The 14,366-nt window shown below is 44.0% G+C and overlaps 1 protein-coding gene across 1 annotated transcript in view; it reads right to left on the reverse strand.

Annotated features, from left to right (window-relative positions):
• The window catches only part of DDB1 (damage specific DNA binding protein 1), a 35,663-nt gene that overhangs the window by 9,133 nt on the left and 12,164 nt on the right, over positions 1 to 14,366 (reverse strand). Inside the window, exons 11-21 of the mRNA XM_074401555.1 lie at positions 9,566 to 9,641; positions 9,359 to 9,467; positions 7,286 to 7,464; positions 7,029 to 7,192; positions 6,844 to 6,951; positions 6,483 to 6,690; positions 4,681 to 4,776; positions 4,476 to 4,587; positions 3,138 to 3,261; positions 2,639 to 2,803; positions 1,817 to 1,911 (exon numbers count right to left, since the gene is read on the reverse strand). Coding sequence (XP_074257656.1) covers positions 1,817 to 1,911; positions 2,639 to 2,803; positions 3,138 to 3,261; positions 4,476 to 4,587; positions 4,681 to 4,776; positions 6,483 to 6,690; positions 6,844 to 6,951; positions 7,029 to 7,192; positions 7,286 to 7,464; positions 9,359 to 9,467; positions 9,566 to 9,641 — 1,436 coding nt within the window. The remainder of the gene's footprint in view (positions 1 to 1,816; positions 1,912 to 2,638; positions 2,804 to 3,137; positions 3,262 to 4,475; positions 4,588 to 4,680; positions 4,777 to 6,482; positions 6,691 to 6,843; positions 6,952 to 7,028; positions 7,193 to 7,285; positions 7,465 to 9,358; positions 9,468 to 9,565; positions 9,642 to 14,366) is intronic.

A 14,366-nucleotide genomic window follows, 5' to 3' on the forward strand; every position in this document is an offset into this window, starting at 1 on the left:
AGCAATTCTCTTTTTAACATCAGTCCCATGAGCATAGAAAACATGCAGTAGTATTTCCCAGCTTGAAAAATTAAAAAGAGAAAAATCTTATCCTGAAATTTCACTGTCCCCATCATTCTCTCCTTTATTACAAAACTCCCTGAGGGGTTTTCTGTACCAGCTTCCTTTCCTCCTAGTCTCAGTTGAGCCAACTGCAATCAGATTTCTAGCCCCATCACTCAACCAACAGCTCTGATCAAGTTTACCACCGACTTCCACGTTACTGAAACCAGTGACCAAGTGTTTATCTTTATGTTACCTGACCTACTGGCAACACTTGCAGTTTACCAATTCCCTCCTGCTTCAAATACTTTTTCTCCATGAATTCCAAAACACTATTCTCTCAGTTCTCCTCCTACTTCACAAGTCACCCTTTTTGTTTGGCTGGATCTTCATCCTATCTTTGAAATGCTGGACAGCTCCAGGGCTGTCTTCAAATCCCTTCTCTATGGGCTCTCAGAAGACGGGTGGTCCTAGGTGAGGTCACCCAGAATTTTAGCTTTAATTGCCATGCTAGTATCTCCAGCCAATTTCTTCCCTGGATTCCGTAACTCTCTCATTGTTACCTAGTGAACATCTCCACTTAGATAACCACTGAAACTGAGTATATCCAGAACAAACCTCTGGTTTCCACTTCAAACCTGCTGCACCCATTATCTTTCCCATCAGTAAATGGCAAAGCCAAAACCCCTGACCTTTTATTCCTCTGTCTCTCACATCTCATCTTCAATCTATCACCAAAGTCCTTCAATCCTACCCTCATAATGTAAGCAAAATATGACTACTCTTCTTCCTCTCCTCTATCACTGCCTGGTCCCAGCGACCACCCACTGCACCTGGATTACTAAGAGCCTCCCCTAACTGACTCAAACCCTTGCTCAAACCTTCCAGAGGTTTCCATCATGCTCAACATAAAACCCTGACATGGCCTACCAGGCTTGTTCTGGCCCCTGGCTGCCCATTGGACTCAACTCCCACCAGACCATCAGCTCAGTCCCCACAGACATCAGGCCTGCCCACTCTCACCTCTGACCTCCCACCCATTGCATTTGTCTTCCCCAAGCACAGGTAGGGTTCTTACCTCCCTTCATTTTGGAATCTGCCCAAACGCCACTGTGTATCCACAAGACCCTCCTGACCATGTGATATGAAATAGCAAACCCTACTGCCATGTTCTTCCTGGCATTCCTCCAGCCCTGTGCCCCTTTTATTTCTCACTTCACATACTGTGTACTTTATTTGCTCATAAACTCCAAAAGGGCAGCTCACTGTCCATTTTGTTTACTGCTATCTCCCAACTACCCCAAAAAATTAAAGTTGTACATTTTCAATATACCAAATTTTTGTCAATTATACCTCAATAAAGACAGGAAAAAAACTTTTTAGCAAGTGAGGAGGTAGGGTCATGGCAGAAGCAGTGGAATATTTCAAAGGACTATCTTTCAGAGATAGATATTCTGATTTGGATATTAGGATATTCTGATTTGGCTTTCTTTCTCCTGGCACGGAACATCCTACGTGCAGGCCCCAGAGCTCTCATTTGTTTCTCAAGTCCCACAGCACTCAGGATCTGAAACACATGGGGTTCCATGCAACCTCGTCCAATGCCTGGTTCAACCTGTTTCCCAGATTCCCAACTTAGAGCTCTATCCTCCACGCCCACTACTTTGTTACCCTTAAAATCTGACGAACACGCGGTCCCAGACATGAGAGGTTGACACATTCTGCATACAATGATGCGCAGCCTAAAATAAGTACCAAGTGGTCTGGGCCTCACCGTGCTATTGATGCTGGCTAACAGCTTCCCGTTAAATTCCACCATAGAGTACACGGCCCCTTTCACTTCCTTTTCAGCCACAGTCTGTAGTTTTCCTGGGGGTAGAAAGATACGCTTGAGTTTCTTTTCTATGAGCCCGTACTTTACCTCGTCAAAAGAATCCTCTGGTTGCCCCTCTGGTACTAATTCCTGCCCCCCCAAAACTACTCATCTAAAAAAAATCAGACTCAGTATCTAAGTGGGGTTAACCACCACCTAAAGTATGAGCCCCAAGATAATGTGCAGAGAAATCCAGTTGGTATCTAGGAACTACCCCTAATCCTGAAACTTCAGATCTGTCTCTCAAGATGGAAATCAAATCCCATTTCAACAGTCTGATCTGAGATTTCTAGGCTCACAGTCTTTAGAGCCATCTTGGGTGGGAGTAATGAGAAAAGATATTAAAAAGTAAACACACTGCTGAAGCTGTAAAGAGCACCTAAATGCCTGAGCAACCAAGTGGAAAACAAATCTAGGATTCTTAATTTTCATGCCTATTGTCACTAGATCCCCTTACCCATCATTCACTTCTCCTACCCCTCCTTTTTTTTTTTTTTTTTTTTGGCCTTTCAAGGAATAGCAAAAAAAGAAACATGAGCTAAATTTTACTGTGTACTGTTCACATGCTCCAAAATTCAATCAGATAAAGAAGAGAACAGCTCTCTACAGCAATAAACCCAAGTTCTTCTACTGCTTAACTGAGGCTCTCTAAAACCTCACAATGGCCTACTGACTTTCTCAGCATTTCACATCCCTCAGAAACTGAAGACCGTGCCCACTTACCATCCGAATACTGAAAGACAACAATGCGACCCTGCTTGGGCTCTGCCTCTTCAGGATACACCATTGCTGTGCCCACAATGAAGTAAGTGTTGGGGTCTTTGCCCAGTTTGCAGGAGACCAGGCTGAGGGCATATTCATTCTGTAGAAACTGGTGAGCATGAAGCACTAAATAGAGTAGAGAGAGGACTATGTGATGATAAGTTGCCCACATCTGCACACACACCTAACCCCGTGTTTCTGTGAGGCCTGCGGCTTAGGCAGTGACAAGGCGTGTGCCTCCTGCTGTCCCTGTCTCATCAGATTATCCATCCCTCACCAGCCTAAGCTGAGGAGAGGATGTCCAGCCCTCCAAACTCACTGCCAATAGTTCCCGTCCCTCCTTTCTGCTCCTCCTAGGATGGTCTGCCACAATCTGTCAGGCTTTGGACTGTGCAAGAGTCCAGAAGAGCCTGGATTAGAGAGGACATAGATATAAATGATCGAAAGAGCTCATGTGCACCTTCAAAGGTATGTTGGTCAATGATAAGTAGGTTGTGCACCTCCACCTCTTCTCCAAAGGAGGTCTCATGAGGAGCTGTACTGCTGGAGAATAGCTTGCTGGAGCTGACACTGCTGGACAGAGCCTGCGAACAGAGAGAATGCACATCATCCTTCTCATAAGCAGAAGCAGCGCTGAGACATCATTGTGAAGGGACCCATCCAACAGGGAACACAAAGGTTGCAGCTAGCCAAGAACTCTGATGTCTGGCAGCTCAAGAAGCCTGAGGAAGAGTGCTCCAGAGGAGGTATGTAGTTGAAACATCAATCCAAAACACAGTAAAAATCTAAGGGTAATTAAATACTAAACAGCGATGCTGCAAGTCAATCAAGCACAGCTAAAAAGGAACTCGGGTGACCTTAATAAAGGGACAGACTCCACTACCCTCAATGGAAAGAGGAGGGGGGGTACTTCAAATAAAAACAAAATCCATGAAGACTTCAACTCTGGACTACAGGGGGAGGTCCTATGGCAGATGTCTGGGAACAAGAAAGGCAGAGAATACATGGAATAAAATGACCAGCTGATATCTCCACTGAGCCTAGAATGCGTAGCTCCAGACTGTCCTGTTGTCTGCCACATTCTGCAGATGAGAAGCTGAAGTTTAAGCTTTTCCAAGGTCACACAGCTAGCAACAAACCTAGAAGCCAGGCCAGGTATGGTGGTTTATGCTTATAATCCCAGCATTTTGAGAGGCTGAGGCAGGCAGTTCACGAAGTCAGGAATTCAAGACCAGCCTAGCCAACACAGTGAAACCCTGTCTCTACTCAAAATACAAAACTTAGCTTGGCATGGTTGTGGACACCTGTAATCCCAGCTACCTGGGAGGCTGAGGCAGAAGAATTGCTTGAACCCGGGAGGTGGAGGTTTCAGTGAGCTGAGATCATGACACTGCACTCCAGCCTAGCTGACAGAGCGAGACTCAAAAAAAAAAAAAAAACAAAAAAAAAACAAAAACCTGGATGCCAGTTCTGTCGGACTCTAAACCCCATGCTCCTCCCTATTCTACTACTCTGCCCCCAATCATACATACCCTACAAAGAACCCAAATTGATGGCGACAGAAAAGGAATTATTCACGCTGCAAGGCCACCAAGTAGCAACTATTTTTCATAAATAAACTTTTATAGAAGCTAGCTATGCCCACCTGCCTACAGCTGCTTTTAGGCTACAATGGCAAAGTTGAACAGTTAGTTGTAACTGAGATCACATTGCCTATAAAGCTGAAAGCCTTCACTACCTGGCCTTTACAGAAAGCTTGCCTACTCTAGTGTCATATCTCTTTGTCCACTGCCCTTACCTGGGTGCTAGCACTGGGCCTCAAAGCTGTTGTGCCCCCACTAGTGTCTTGGACTTCAATGCGGCTGGAGAGGACCCCAAAACATTGGGATACTTCCTGGTAGCAGATCTTCCTGCAGAACAAGTATGGAACAACAGTGTCACTTAGAAAGTCAGAAGCGGCCTACACCAACTCCCATACCCCACTCTCCCACCCTGGGGCTCACCTCGGAGACTCATAGAGGGGAACTGTGCGAATGTGTAGCTTCTGGATCTCATCGATGGTGCCGATGGTGAGGGTGCTATTATTGGCCAGTGCCAGGCTGGAAAGAAGGGTCTGGGTTTAGACTGAGGAGACTCAAGGAAAGCAAACATTCTATGAGGCAACTTCGCATAGGAAGAAAAACAAGGCAGAATTACACCAGCTTTGACTCCATGCTAAAACATCACCAGGAGAGACAATTCTGATTCCTGGTCCCATTCACAAGATACTCTTATTTAATTAGTCTGGGTGAGCCTAGGCTGATATTTTTAACAGCTTTCCATTTAATGATAATGTGCAGCCAGTTAAAAATAAAAATAAAAAAAGCATTGCTCCAGAATAGTGACTTTCAAACTACTGCCTAAGAGTCAGCTGAAGGGCTTGTTAACACAGTCTGCTGGGCCCCCACCCAGACTTTCTGATTCTGTCTGTGAGTCAGGGTGGGACCTGAGAATCTGCATTTCTTTCTTTTTGTTGAGACAGTGTCTCGGCTCTGTTATCCAGGCTGGAGTGCAGGAATGTAATCTCAACTCACTGCAACCTCCACCTTCCAATTTCTTTCTTTTTTTTTGAGACAGTCTTGCTTCTGTCACCCAGGCTGGAGTGCAACAGCACAATCTCGGATCACTGCAACCTCTGCCTCCTGGGTTCAAGTGATTCTCCTGCCTAAGCCTCCCGAGTAGCTGGGATTACAGGTGCACACCACCACACGCAGCTAACTTTTCTATTTTTAGTAGACATGGGGTTTCGCCATACTGGCCAGACTGGTCTCGAACTCCTGACCTCAGGTGATCCACCCGCCTCAACTGGGCAAGGCTGGGATTACAGGCACGAGCCACCATGCCCAGCAACCTCCTTTGAATCTCCTGCCTCAGCCTCCCAAGTATCTAGGATTATAGGCACGTGCAACCATCCCCAGCTACTTTTTGTTTTTGTTTTTGTTTTTGTTTTTGTTTTTTGAGACGGAGTTTCGCTCGTTACCCAGGCTGGAGTGCAATGGCACGATCTCGGCTCACCACAACCTCCGCCTCCTGGGTTCAGGCAATTCTCCTGCCTCAGCCTCCTGAGTAGCTGAGATTACAGGCACAAGCCACCATGCCCAGCTAATTTTTCGTATTTTTAGTAGAGACGGGGTTTCACCATGTTGACCAGGATGGTCTCGATCTCTCGACCTCGTGATCCACCCGCCTCGGCCTCCCAAAGTGCTGGGATTACAGGCTTGAGCCACCGTGCCCGGCTTACTTTTTGTATTTTTAATAGAGACAAGGTTTCACCATGTTGGCCAAGCTGATCTTGAACTCCTGACCTCAAAGGATCCTCCTGCCTCAGCCTCCCAAAGTGTTGGGATTATGGGCATGAGTCACCATGCTTGGCCAGAGAATCTCCATTTCTAACAAATTCCCAAGTAGTGCTATAGCTGCTGGTTGGGGCCACCCTTTGAGAACTCCTACTCTAGAGAGACACAAAATGATCTCTAAATTAGGGGTTATGAAACAATCATTTGAATCACCTCAGTTCTGAAAATAGATTCCAGAGCTCAACCTCAGACCTACTGAATCAGACTCTGAGAAGGAGTCCAAAAACCCTGTCGTTTAAAAAACTTCCCACATTTCTATTGGTTAGCCAGATTTGAGAACCCCTGCACTAGCTATACTTCCCACTCATTTACTGATTCTGACAATGGAAAAAGCTTTTCAGGTAAGGGTTTGAGGAAAACATGATGCCCTCAATCAGTAGCTCTCATTAAATAAGGAAAAAGAGACTCACCTGTCAGGATAGCCATCCGAATTGAGAGGACACATGTAGTTCACTTCCTTGAGGTTGACATTTGAGAAGACCAATTTGTGGTTGCTGCTATAGATGACAGTGGGGCGGTCAGAGCAAGCAAAGACGTTGGTGGTAGAAAGAGAACGGAAAGTCCTCAATACAGTGGGCTGGGTGCCTAGAGTCACCTTCTTACGGTCACTCAACAGACCTACAGAGAGAATGACATCAGGAGAAAGGAAGAAAGAAAACAGGACAAACAGCCGGCCTGTGAAACTTGAAAAGCAGAACCCTGGAACTAAGAGTTCTGTGTAATTCTAATACTCTGTTTTTGAAAGAGTCCCTCACTCTTTTCTATGCTCACCTGTCTCAATGTTGAGCCCAAAGTAGAAAAGTGCTCCATCTCCCAAGGCACAAAGAAGGTAGTGGCTACTCTCAAAGGTGGTCATCAGGATGGAGCGAGGAATTATCTCTGTGGGAAATAGGGACGTTATGTTCTTGTTCCGCATTTTGACTCTGATCCCAACCAGGTCGCTAAATGACACATACCTCCACCCAACATCTCCTTGTGCAGTAGTTCGAAAGAAGGCAGCTTCAAAATACGAGCCGAGATGTCTGTCCAGAGGCCAATGGCACAAAGAGGGGACAGTCCATTGCTGTCCCCTAATGGGGTGATGTCCAAGCAGGCCACTTCATGTTCCATCTCTGTGTGGCTGAACAAAGAATATGGCAGAAGAAGGAATCCAAAGATCAAAGAAGTCTTAGAAAAAAAGAGGAGAAAAGCAAGCAGACAAAAAAACACACACCTGATCTGCCGGAGCTCCTGAGGATGGATCTGCAGGTAGTAGAGGGCCCTGCCCACAGCCACCACCACCTGGCTGCTGTTGCAGGAGGCCACACTGATATTCTTGGCCTGAGGCTCCTTCCATTCACTGACCAGAGCTTTGGGTTCTTGAGAGACCAACCTTACTGATGCTGAAGTGATCTAGATAAAGAGCAGACAGCAGATGTCTCCAAGCATCTGCCAGGATCCACACAGGAGTGGAAAGGTGGTAAATGTAGCCCTAGTAGAGCCCTACAAATAAGCTACATGAGGCTTCTACGTTTTATTCCCTAAAGTCCTACTAATGATTACAAGAGATGTCATTTTTGGGAGAATGCCTGAAGGAGGCTGGCTTAAGTAGCTTACAGCTTACAAACGTACGGCCAAGGGAAAAAAGGCCTATTTCTTTCTAATTGAGGTTTACTTGGGTAATACAAACTGCATCCTATGGGAAAGTATAAATAGAGTAAGATCCTGTGACCATCAGCAGTCTTTTTTTTTTGAGAGGGAGTGTCACTCTGTCACCCAGGCTGGAGTGCAGTGGCTGAATCTCGGTTCACCACAACCTCCATCTCCCAGGTTCAAGCCATTCTCCTGCCTCAGCCTCCCAAGTAGCTGGGATTACAGGCGCGTGCCACCATGCCCGGCTAGTTTTTGTATTTTGAGTAGAGAGACGGGGTTTCACCATGTTGGCCAGGCTGCTCTTGAACTCCTGACCTCATGATCCACCCGCCTCGGCCTCCCAAAGGACTGGGATTACAGGCTTGAACCACTGCACCTGGCTGTGACCACCAGTCTTAACAGTTTTTCTCAACCCCCAAATCAAACCTCTAAAATATCTAAGTTCTTTACTGTGTATGAGCCATTTAAATTAAAGTTCCTTAGTAAAGGTTACAAAATTGTATAGAAATATATTTTATAAATTTATCACTGAAATAAAACAGGAAGTAGGTTGGTGACACTGTTACCTATTGATTCATCTTACCTAGCATGATTGAGTTTATATTTAAGGATGAAAGCTCTTTAATAATAGATAGGTGAGCTGGTGCCAGTCTTCGGGCCAAAAGTTAGATAACACTGACAAAGCAATGACTCAGTATCTGGGCACGTCCCATACTTGGTCTGCAAACCGACAGAACTTTCCCTCCGGTTTTACCAATCTACCACTGCCAGGTGGCTAAAAGGAAGACCAGGTGGATAAAAAGATGGAGACAGTTCATTAATCCTCAGGCACTCCAGTGCTCTACCCACCACTGGCAAGACAGACCCTGGCCATACAGTGAAGAACAGCTCAGAAGGTAAAGAGGGAATGAAAAAAGCTGAAGGATATCAGGGTCACTCCAAACTTCAAAAAATTGCGGGGTATCAGAAATGAGGCTCTCGTGGATAACAAATGCCACAAGACTATCTGGCCCCATATCACAGATAGACTGAAAATAATGATCAGAATAGGGTAAGCTTCGGTTATAATTAGTATGTGGAAAGGGCTGCCAAGAGCCATATTGGATGGTAGCACCATGACTAATTTTTTCTTTTTTTGTGCTTTTTGGTATTTTCCAATTTTATAATAAGCATGTATCACTATTTTAACAAGGGGGGGAAATCTGAGGTCTCGAAAGATATAATTAGTGCTAAAACAGGATCCAAAACTATATATATATATTTGTTTTTTAAGGCTAGTCAAAAGTTCTGAAGCAGTGGGAGTAGAGAAGGAACAAGGGAATCTGTAACTGGTTGTGATCAATTAGTTGTAAACACCACTGCACTCGGATCAGCCTATTTTTATATTTCTATATAAAATGATCCAAGTCTATAGAAGAAAACGTAAATAAATACACATACCTTGGCAGAAGAAAAATAAAGCTACAAGAAGCAACTCTAAAATTAAGAGCTGTGATCTCTGAGTAGTGGGTTAACTGTAATTTGTTTCCCTTAGAATTTTTACATTATTTTTGGAGCCATAAAAATTGCTTGTTTTAAAATCCAATGGTGCTCTGTACTGCACTCTAGGTCAATTTAAGTACATGGTAACGCCTGCCCCTTTCTCAGTTATCACCTGGATAAGCTGCTGATGAGCCACGTTGCCACAGAAGAAAGTCTGCTGATCATCCACGAAACCCATCAGTTCGGTTTCTTCTACCTCCTCTCCATTTAACATGAGAACTCTGCAGCAGAATGGGGGGCCTGGGTCAGCCTGGGACCAGCTTCCCCACCTCACAATCTTCTCACCAGCACCTACAGCTGGCACTAGACCCATCCTTACCTTGTCTGGCCCACAAAAGAGAGCACCAAAGTGTCATCAGTCTCACGATTAGGGTCAGACCGCAGTGGCCATAATCCTAGAACAAGGACCAAGGATTCAGATACGCAGGACAAACCAACACTTAGCATGCATATCTATGGACAGGGCAGGCCAGCCACAGTGGTTTATGCCTGTAATCTCAACACTTGAGAAGGCCAAGCAGGAGGATCGCTTGGGATCAGGAGTTCAAGACCCGCCTGGGCAAAATGGTGAGACCTCATCTCTGCTAAAAATACAAAAGAACTTGCTAGGTGTGGTGGCACAACCGCAGTCCCAGCTACATGGGAGGCTGAAGAGGGAGGAAGAGGCTTCAGCTATGATCATGTCATTGCGTTCCAGCCTGGGGGGGCACAGCAAGATCCTGTCTCAAAAAAAAAAAGAGTATATATATGGACAGGGCAGCCTGACACCACTGGGAAGGCTGGAACTTGCAGTCCTGAGCTGTAAGCCCCCTCTCTGTTCTTGCTCCTTCTTGGCTTTAAGATTCTTAAAAAGTTAGATAATTTTAAAACTATTTTGAGTCTCACATTTTAAATTTTGGATTAGATTATATACATTTCCATTACACAAACTACCCTATCTATCTATCTATCTATCTATCTATCTATCTATCTATCTATCTATCAATCACGAAGTCTTGCTCTGTTGCATCTATCTATCTATTATGGAGTCTTGCTCTGTTGCCCAGGCTGGAGTGCAGTGGCGCAATCTCAGCTCACTGCAACTTCTGCCTCCCAAGTTCAAGCAATTCTCCAGCCTCTCAAGTAGCTGGGATAGGGAAGTACCACCACAACCCGATAATTTTATTTTTAGTGTATACGGGGTTTATCATGTTAGCCAGAATGGGCTCGAATTCCTCATGATATGCCTGCCTTGGCCTCCCAAAGCACTGAGATTACAGGCATGAACCACTGCGCCCGGCCTAAATTTATTTTTTGAAAGCACACAGAAAAGTCTCATTCCCATATCTCCCTCCAATCCATTCCCCAAACAAGTAATCAATAAAGCCATCTTGTTTAGCCTTCTAGTAAATAGATGGGGTGTGGGGGGATCTTGCTATGTTGCTCCAGGCTGGCCTCAATCTCCTAGGCTCAAGTGATCCTCCTGCCTCAGCCTCCTAAATAGTGAGGACTTCAGGTCTACCACACAACATCAAGCTGTATTTTTTTAAATTTAAGGACATAGGTATTACAAGCAAATACAAACATAAAATAGTCCACTGTGAACTATTTGGCACCTTGTTCTCTTGTTTCACAATATATGCTCAAAGCCTTTATCAGAACACAGTATTGAATTGTGTCAATTATTTATCTACACAATTACCATTAACTTATGTAGATTAACAAATCCCTACTCATAACATTTATTCAGTATTTTACTATGACATAAAATGTCACAAGGAATAAACTTGTATTTTTATGTCATATGACCTTTATTCATATGAAGGTCAAGTAGAGGCTCAGAATTGGGACTGCTAGGTAAATCACTACATGCAGTTTTTGATATTGCCCAAATCCCTTCTGTAGAGGATGCATAAGCACGTTTATTTTCTCACAGCCCGACCAACATAACGTGTGGTCAAACTTCTAGATTTTGGTCAACTAGTAAAGAAGAGTATTGCTGTTTGGTGCTAATGTACATTTCTCAGGCCTGTTGCCTGTCCATTCACGTCCTTTGCTAGTTTGGGGACAGAAAACTTAGTGATCTTCCTGGGAATTTCTTATAAATCAGGAAGAGTGGGCCTCTTGACTGTAAGATGAAGTGCAGAATATTTTTATCTGATTTGTCACTTCTTCTGACTTAGCTAACAGTGTTTCGTTTTGTCTTTGCAATGAAGTGTTTTAATTTTATATAGTTGAATTTATCAATCTCTTTTTGGCTTCTGTACTTAGTCATAGTTATGGCTTCATTTTTTACATTAAGTTGTTCATCCACGTAGATTCTAGCCAAGTTAATATGTGGCAGTATGAATCCAAACTTGTCTTTTCCCAAATGACTACCAGTTATCCCCATAACACCATTTATTAAGTCCCAACTTTAGGCCAGGCATAGTGGCTCATGCCTGTCATTACAGCACTTTGGAAGCTCAAAGAGGGAGGATCACTTGAGCCCAGGAGTTCGAAACCAGCCTGGGCAACATAGGGAGACAGTGTCTCTACCCAAAAAAAAAAAAAAAAAAATTAGCCAGGCATGGTGGTGCATGGCTGGAGTCCCAGCTACTGGGAAGCTGAGACACTTGAGCCCAGGAAGTTGAGGCTATAGTAAGCCATGATCAGGCCACGGTACTCCAGCCTGGATGACAGAGTAAGATCCTATCTCAAAAAATGAATAAATAAAAATAAAAATTTTAAAAGTCTTAAGGGCTGGGCGCGGTGGCTCAAGCCTGTAATCCCAGCACTTTGGGAGGCCGAGGCGGGTGGATCACAAGGTCAAGAGATGGAGACCAACCTTGGTCAACAAGGTGAAACCCTGTCTCTACTAAAAATACAAAAAATTAGCTGGGCATGGTGGTGCATGCCTGTAATCCCAGCTACTCAGGAGGCTGAGACAGGAGAATTGCCTGAACCCAGGAGGCGGAGGTTGCGGTGAGCCGAGATCGTGCCATTGCACTCCAGGCTGGGTAACAAGAGCGAAACTCCGTCTCAAAAAAAATAAATAAATAAATAAAATAAAAGTCTCAACTTTTAAACTCACTAGACTGAGAAACCACCACTATCATATACTGAATTTCCACATGTAGTTATGTCATTTCTGGACTTCTGAATCCACCCATCAGACTCTGCCTATTTGTCACTAATACTACACTTCTAATTATAGAAGCTTAACAGTATGTTTTACTATCTGTTACGGCTAATCTGTCTCCCTGCTCTTTTTAAAGTTTTCTTGGTTACGCCTGCTTCTTCCTTTTTCCATTTGGACTTGTCTAAGTCAAGGAAAAAATGTACAGATATTGAGATACATTAAATATAAGTCGAAGAGAGAAAAGCTTTATAATCTTGATTTGCAGACCTTGGTGTCTTTTTCATTTGATCAACTTGTTCTTTCATCCTTCAGGAATATCTTTAAGTTTTCCTTGCACAGGTTTTGCAGTTTTGTTAAATGTACTCCTTGGTACTTTATCTTTTTCTTGTCATTGTATATCGCCCCTTTCCTCTACTGTACTTTCTAACTGACTGTGTTTACATGAAAGCTATTTATTTCAATACATCATTTTATATCCTGCTACCTTAGTGAATTTTTATTGTCTATAGTTTTTTAGTTGATTATCTTGAGTTTTGTAGTTTTATGATCTCTTCCTTTGCAATTTCATATACTTCGATATCTTTTTTTTTTTTTTTTTTTTTTGAGATGGGAGTCTCACTATGTGGTCCAGACTGGAGTGCAGTGGTGTAATCTTGGCTCACTGCAACCTCCACCTCCCAGGTTCAAGTGCTTTTCCTGCCTTAGCCTCCCAAGAAGGTGAGATTACAGGTGCCCACCACCAAGCCTGGCTAATTTTATTTATTTTTAGTAGAGACAGAGTTTCACCATGTTGGCCAGGCTGGTCTCGAACTCCTGAGAGCAAGTGATCCGCCCACCTCAGCCTCCTCAGGTGCTGGGATTACAAGAGTCGGTCAACGTGCCCAGTCATACTTCTATTTCTTTATTCACCTTTTCCCATACTTTTATTTTTTATATACTTTTAATTGGGATGGGATCCTGCTATGTTGCCTAGGCTGGTCTCAAACTCCTGGATTCAAGCGATCCTCCTGCCTCAGTCTCCCAAGTGGCTGGGACTACAGACAGGCACCACTGCACGAGCTTTCAGAATTACTCTTTTAAAAAGATGTTGGCTGGGCGCGGTGGCTCAAGCCTGTAATCCCAGCACTTTGGGAGGCCAAGGCGGGTGGATCATGAGGTCAAAAGATCGAGACCATCCTGGTCAACATGGTGAAACCCCGTCTCTACTAAAAATACAAAACATTAGCTGGGCATGGTGGCACGTGCCTGTAATCCCTGCTACTCAGGAGGCTGAGGCAGGAGAATTGCCTGAACCCAGGAGGCGGAGGTTGTGGTGAGCCGAGATCGTGCCATTGCACTCCAGCCTGGGTAACAAGAGCGAAACTCCGTCTCAAAAAAAAAAAAAAAAAAAAAAGATGTACCTCCTATATACAACTTTGAGATGGTTTTGCTTTATGATTTAATCTGATTATGTTGTCCTCAAACAGGACATTTACATTTACTGACATGACAGCTATGTTCCATTATCAATTGTCATATTGTTTTAGGTTACTTTTACACATTGTAAATGTCTTTCATTGTGTAGCCTTTCTCTCTCTCTCTCTCTCTCTCTTTCTTTTGGTGAGACAACATCTCACTCTGTCGCCTAGGCTGGAGTGCAGTGGCACAATCATGGCTCACTACAGCCTCAAACTCAAACTCCTGGGCACAAGTGATCCTCCACTTCAGCTAGAACCAAGTAGCTGGAACCAAAGGTGTGCACCATCACACCTGACTAATTTTTAATTTTTTTTATGGAGATGAAGTCTATGTTGCCAAGGCTGGTCTCAAACTCAAGCAATCCTTCCATTTTGGTCTCCCAAAGTGCTGTAATGACAGGCATGAGCCACACCACCTCGCCTAGCCTCTGGTCTTTTTTTTTTAATTAAAATTCTCCTGGAATTTAGCAAGTGTAATATCCTCAGTCTCCCCTTTATGAATTCTATCAGTTCCCTCATATAAACAACATTTAATTTATAATCTTTTCATCCCCTCACTACAC

This window comes from Saimiri boliviensis, chromosome 6 (assembly GCF_048565385.1).
Source record: "Saimiri boliviensis isolate mSaiBol1 chromosome 6, mSaiBol1.pri, whole genome shotgun sequence".
Lineage (NCBI taxonomy): Eukaryota > Metazoa > Chordata > Mammalia > Primates > Cebidae > Saimiri > Saimiri boliviensis.